Source organism: Ascidia mentula, chromosome 1, assembly GCF_947561715.1.
Source record: "Ascidia mentula chromosome 1, kaAscMent1.1, whole genome shotgun sequence".
Classification (NCBI taxonomy): domain Eukaryota; kingdom Metazoa; phylum Chordata; class Ascidiacea; order Phlebobranchia; family Ascidiidae; genus Ascidia; species Ascidia mentula.
Window position 1 is genome coordinate 26,596,048 of NC_138566.1, and position 6,000 is coordinate 26,602,047.

Below are 6,000 nucleotides of genomic sequence, written 5' to 3' on the forward strand. Positions count from 1 at the left end.
TCGCACGGCGCACCTATCGCCTCAACTTCGCAAGTGACCAGAAGCCATACACGCTTGGTTGCTGAGCCTGAAGCCATGCATTGTGCAGTGGGTGAATTAAAAATCCGCTTAGTGATTTACCCATTAGCTCATTTTGCACTGGTAACTTTCAATGCGACTATTTTTTTATTTTTCTCAGACCGCAGCTTGATGCATCACACACATATATTTGCACTGCGTGTCGACAAATTGCCTTGTGGGAGATTCGTGATTACGGCCAAAACACGAATTACATTTCACATTGCAACACCTTTCCCATAAAGCCCGTCACCTAGTGGACTGTATTAAATGCCAATCCTGGAAATTACTAAAGACATGTTTGATTTTTTCACTGTTAATTCGAACTTTTGACACATGACAATACTCAAACCTATTATTATTTGTATATTATCCTCAGTTTTCTGTCCTTGTTCTTATCGCAGCGCTTGATTTAAAAGTCACTTGCTTCTTTGCAAGAAACCGAAGCTGTTTGTCACGCAAATATAAAAAGAAAATTACTAACAAAACACCTGACAAATCATAACAACGCGCGATACGTATGAGGTAACTTAGGCCTAGGACTTTTAACTATTGTTTGTTCGAGAATGTCTACAGATCGCGACAACATTCTACATCGAACTTCAGTGCACGTTCAAATGCTACTGGACGTTTCAACGATATATCGATTCACAAAGATGTTCGGCACGATTAAACCTCAGCGTGCTAATCCAAGACGCACGTTAACACCTGACATTCACCCAGCAAACACTTTCGCAGCGGGGGACTTTCTGTAGAGAAACTTTTTGATTAAACGTCATTTTTTTTGTGTATTGAAATTCCGTACAAGCGCAACTGGCATGTAGGTCAATCGCTTCGTTTCTATTTCGCCAGATGTGTTAATCTCGCACAGATGTGTTAATCGGTTTATATTTTTAATTTCGAAATCGACGTTCCTTAATAATCGCATTTTTCTCATTTTCGAAAATATTATAAATACCGTCGCACGGCCTTAAGCCGGGGAGAATATAGAAAACGATATGGACAGAGGATAGAGAACACTTTCGAAGCGATAGAACTACGCTCTGGACGCTGCGCGTTTTGTGTTGTTTTGTTTTGGATCAAGGTATGTTTGTGTTACGTTTTATGTTTGAATTAAAAGTCGCAAGGGTAGTTTCTTTGGTAGAAGTTTTTAATAGATTCAGGAGTCAGATATACGGCAGTGTTTCGTTCTGCACACTTAGGTCCCTGCACTCTTAGCAAACGAACAAGCGCATTCCGTTATGCGCTGCTCTCGCCTCGGGCTTTATCTCGCTGTTAAAGCCAATAGGATCGCGTCTTCGTTTAAATCGCGCATTCTTTCTCTCCTTAACCCGCTTTCGAAGCTGCTCTGGTCGCCGTTTTTGCTATGGGTGTGTTCGCTGTCGCAGTCACATCGATCGTAGAAAATGTGCAGATAGAAGCTTTGAAAAACTTTTAAAATCTGCATTTGGGGGGGTCGTTCTCGGCCAGGTTGTGGGCGCGTTTATTGATCGGGAATCGTTTTTCCGCACAAGTTCTCAACTAAGGTTTTGCTAATGTACAGTTGTCAAAAGGTCGCTTAAGAATCAATGTTAAAAGCTCGTGCCGTGGAAGTCCTCGTTATGCGGTATTACAGAAGCGTTGTTTTGTATTTGATAATATTTGTGGTGTTTGTCAGAAAGCATAGAGGTTTGTTTGTAATTTCAAAAACCACGTAGCATTTTGAGCAGATAATTATAGTGGGCAATGTTTAAACTTAAGGGAATAGAAACTGGCATAAACTTCTGAATATTTCATAATTATCAAAAGGAATACTTTTTGTTATCAGTTTGCAAGTGAACAGATTTATAATAAATCGTTTTTACTTTGAAATCCATTTTTATGATATTCAGTTCAAAATAAACTGTGCAGGTGGATTAGTTGTTTCATTCCAAACTTATGTTTCATATTTGTGTCAATGAAAATTTTATATTTTTTAGTTTGGTATTGATGTGCCAAAGATTTTGATGATATTTTCTCATGTCTTGCCAATAAACCTATATGACATTTGCTTGTGGAATATACAACTGTAATAAACTTGCCTTAAAGTGTCTTGGTTACTTTCTTTCAATGTGTCAATAATACCTATTATTCAGTTTGGTTTTCAATCATTATTGTAAACATCTTATTATTTAGAAACAACTGTGCCGTAATGATCAGTGAGCAATTGTATTACTGTTGTCATGTTGTTGCTAACTATTATACCACACACAGTAACTCCACATTCCCCTGTGGGATTGTGGCTCGTGCTTAAACCTCTGTGGACCAAAACAATCTGAAATCTTGTTAAGTCCCTGACACATGTCTTGTAAGCTGATACCAATATTAAAGTTCAAATGTGTACATGTGTAAGATTGTTGCTGTGACTGAAATATGTTGAGCAATCCACATACATAGTTTCTCAGTGCAAGCTCAAAGCTCCGGCAAATGCCTTGTATTATATAAATGTGAAGTTTAGTTGGAACCAATGCTTTTTGAACCAAAAAATAAAACTTTGTCCATTGTCTAGGTTTTTTCTCTTAATAGGCTGTCATAGACCTGTTTGTTCTGTATATCAAGGAACTGTACACAAAAATCTTGAAGGAAGGGGCTGCACAAAAAGGTTGGTGAAACCATTTTGTTTGAACAATCTGAACTGCTTTCCTCTGTTGAATCAAGGAAACTGTCCGAGGAAATTGCCTTTTACTTATGGTTTGACAATTTCCTGTATTTGGTTTGTTTAGTCAATCTAGGGTTTACACTGATGGTTTCTCAGCTGATTAAAAACCACAAGGTTTAGCGATTTCTGTTTCGATCAATCTAGACATTTGCAAAAGTTGCTAAAGTTTTGATGCCCATACATCTACACGAAATAACTAATTAGAATGTTTGTAATTTTATGTGCACCTCTATCATCTATCATGTGTTTGTAATCTACAATACTTTATTACTTAATAATTATGTGTTTGTGGTTCTAGGCATACCACAGTCTGAATTATCCTTTGGTAAATATGCTATAAACAACTTGGTATTCTACGCTTCATGGCAGAGCAGTGTTTGAAGTCACGTTAAACATTGACCAGCAGCAACTCCTCTGCAAATACCCAACCTTTCAGTTTGAAGACTATAAAGTTTCAGTCCTTAGAAATTGTGCAAACGACCATTTTTAACTAAAGACAAATATATTTGTATAGTAGACATATTCAATAGCTCTGTTGATAGTTACTAACATTTATAAATATTAAAATTATCATTTAATACCCTTGTATTTCTTTGTTGAATTAAATGTATTGGTTTCACTCTTTGTAACGCAAACGGCAACCAATCAAGTGTGGATCTCAAAAGCCACAAATGATTATTTCCTATAATCCACATACACAGATTTTGTATATTTTTATTCAGAATGGATGAGCTTATTTGGCAAGAGCACACTTATGTGCTGGAGAAGGCCCCAGGGGTGGGGTTTGGAATAGCCATCAGTGGGGGCAAAGACAATGTTGGCTCTCATTCTGGTGACCCCTCCATCATAATTTCTGATGTCGTGACCAAAGGACCTGCTGCAGAAAGACTCAAGTACGACATATCTAAAAACACTGATTTGAAACCCTGTTATTGATATGGCATATGTTTCTATCTTTGTAAGAGTCAACTTAACTGTGCTTAAAATATTCCTGAGTCCTCTTAAGTGCAGCAGTGAAAGGGTAAATTGGTTTCAGAATCTGAACGTTCATCTCAGCAATATGTTCCCTTATAATGTGATAAAATAATGTATAAGATGCATCACAGTGATAAATTTATAATTACTCTAATGTACTGCTTGTGTTGGTCCCTTGCATAACTTGTTGACCCATCAATTAGCACTTGGTGTTTAAAACATTTAAGTAATCAATTGGTGTTTTTTTCTTCTTGGCGGAAACTTATGTGATTAGTTAGTCACTGAAACAAAACTATACTAATGTTGGCCTGAACATTGCTGTTTTTAATAGGCTTATATTTAATTTTGTTGTTCCTTTGAGACAAAATTCAAAGTAGATTTATCTTTTTTAGAATCAACGACATTGTTTTGCGCGTCAATGGCAAACCAATGTTCAACATGGTGCATTCACAAGCTGTACGAGAACTTAAAAATGCTGGGCAAAGAGTTGAACTGGTAAGATTAACTTAAAACAAATACAACTGCAACCCACAATATGTTAAATTGCACAATAAGTTGCAGTTTGTTTAATAAATATGTTATTTGGTAGAATTTGTGTTACACCTACAGGGAGTCTCTAGCTGTTGTATTTATAAACCATCACTATATTTATACTTGCCCTACATATTTCTCCCTGCCCCTGTGTGAGTCATAATTTGTTCTGTGATGTAATAAATGAACCGCTCTGGAATGTGGTTGTTACACCAACTCATGAAGGGCAATTGTTTTCTCACTATCACCTTTGTTTGGTTTTCAACTGAAAGTACACCCCCAGCTCTGTGACATCACACTGCCAATTGTGATGAATAGCCTTTATTTAATGGCCCACCTATTGAATAAATTGGCTACAAAATCATTGTGTCACCAGCAAAGTCAAAATAGCTTGGGGCATTCTTTCTGCATAGCATTGGAGGTATAATTGTTGGCCTGTGCTGCACATTTTGCCCTGGGCTACAGTAAAGTAATTAGCTTGGCACTCTTGTATCTTTCAACTTAATGAATTTTAGCTATGGCTATTAAATATGAAAGGCAAGTCCATTATGTTTTTGTTGAAAGGCACTGTCCCTGCTGTATACCAAAAAAAAGTAAAATGCGGTACCTTTACTCATTTACTGTTTTTTATCATGTTTATTACATATAAATATCCTGGGATGCAATTATCAACAGTTTTTAAATTTTTGCTCTAATATCATCTTGTACACTTGTGTAACTGTAACACCTCTTGACCAATTCTATTTTCTTGCAGACGATCAAACGCAAAGTGGTTAAACATTCAATAGTTTAACAATTCCAATTGTTACTTGTTTTAAGGTATAAATGACATCTTCCCTTACTTTACAATGAAGTGTTTACTATGCTTGCTTAACGGAAAAACGCAACCGAAACTTAATATTAAAGTGTTGTTCTGTGTAAAAATTGTGTGGCCCCAAAAGTTTATATTCAAAAAGCAAAACCTGAAAGCAACTAAACCTCAGGGTGGATGAGCCGTAGGTAATGGCGAGACCCGCTGTGAGGGAATAAGAAAAATCCTCTAAGGCTTGGTTTCCTATATCGTACTCATAGATGCTCTCGTTTCAAGGCCTGCACAGATTTGTACAAAAACATACGTTTTTCGTGTGGACATTGCGAACAACCGCATGCATAAAACAAAAGTCAACGCATCGTTTATCGACCAAAATTCATAAACTTAATCCTACCGCTAAATTCACAAATGTCTTGGAATCGAATCCGATGCATGGATTGTACAAATACTCCCACCCGTCAGCGCCCTCTAGTGTCCATCTAGGTGCTACGTCGGCGGGAAGTGCAAGACTGTTGAGGTCGATGATGCCTGAACCGTCAAGTGTTTCACACCTGTATCAGGTTTAATCAAAGATAATGGGATTCAGTTGGAACCAACATGATGAAAATAGATACAAGAAAATTCACATGTGGTCTCATCAGTACAGCTTTGGTGGTAATACGACGGTAAACAGATTGGTCCCGACCACTTAACATTTACGTACCTGCATTGGTCCAATCTTTTGCAACGTTGAGAAGCAGCAAGATGGAGAAAAAGGCAACTCGCTATCAGAACAGTAAGCGAGCTGATGTGTTTGTTCATGGCAGGTATGTAGGTTGTGTGCAGCTCAACTAATCACACTAAGACCTGTATGTATAGCCATATGTACTCAGTGGGTACTAATTAATATGTTTATGTGATCGTTATGTTTAGAATGCTCGTAGATAAACATCTAGGTCGTTTAAATCAG

The 6,000-nt window shown here is 37.2% G+C and overlaps 1 protein-coding gene across 1 annotated transcript; it reads left to right on the plus strand.

Moving 5' to 3' along the window:
• The first annotated feature begins 2,588 nt into the window (after positions 1-2,588).
• LOC145911143 (tight junction protein 2-like) lies at positions 2,589-5,158 on the plus strand. Its single transcript, XM_082998398.1, has 4 exons — positions 2,589-2,677; positions 3,457-3,627; positions 4,102-4,204; positions 4,995-5,158. The coding sequence occupies exons 2-4, from the start codon at positions 3,458-3,460 to the stop codon at positions 5,031-5,033; spliced, it is 312 nt and encodes a 103-aa protein (XP_082854524.1). The 5' UTR covers positions 2,589-2,677; position 3,457; the 3' UTR covers positions 5,034-5,158.
• The last annotated feature ends 842 nt before the right edge of the window (positions 5,159-6,000 follow it).

Excerpts from the sequence above, each read along its gene's own strand:
- LOC145911143 (XM_082998398.1), top strand. The coding sequence starts at position 3,458 with ATGGATGAGCTTATTTGGCAAGAGCACACTTATGTGCTGGAGAAGGCC. Across the intron at positions 3,628-4,101 it reads CCTGCTGCAGAAAGACTCAA|AATCAACGACATTGTTTTGC; the intron begins GTACGACATATC and ends TATCTTTTTTAG. Across the intron at positions 4,205-4,994 it reads CTGGGCAAAGAGTTGAACTG|ACGATCAAACGCAAAGTGGT; the intron begins GTAAGATTAACT and ends ATTTTCTTGCAG.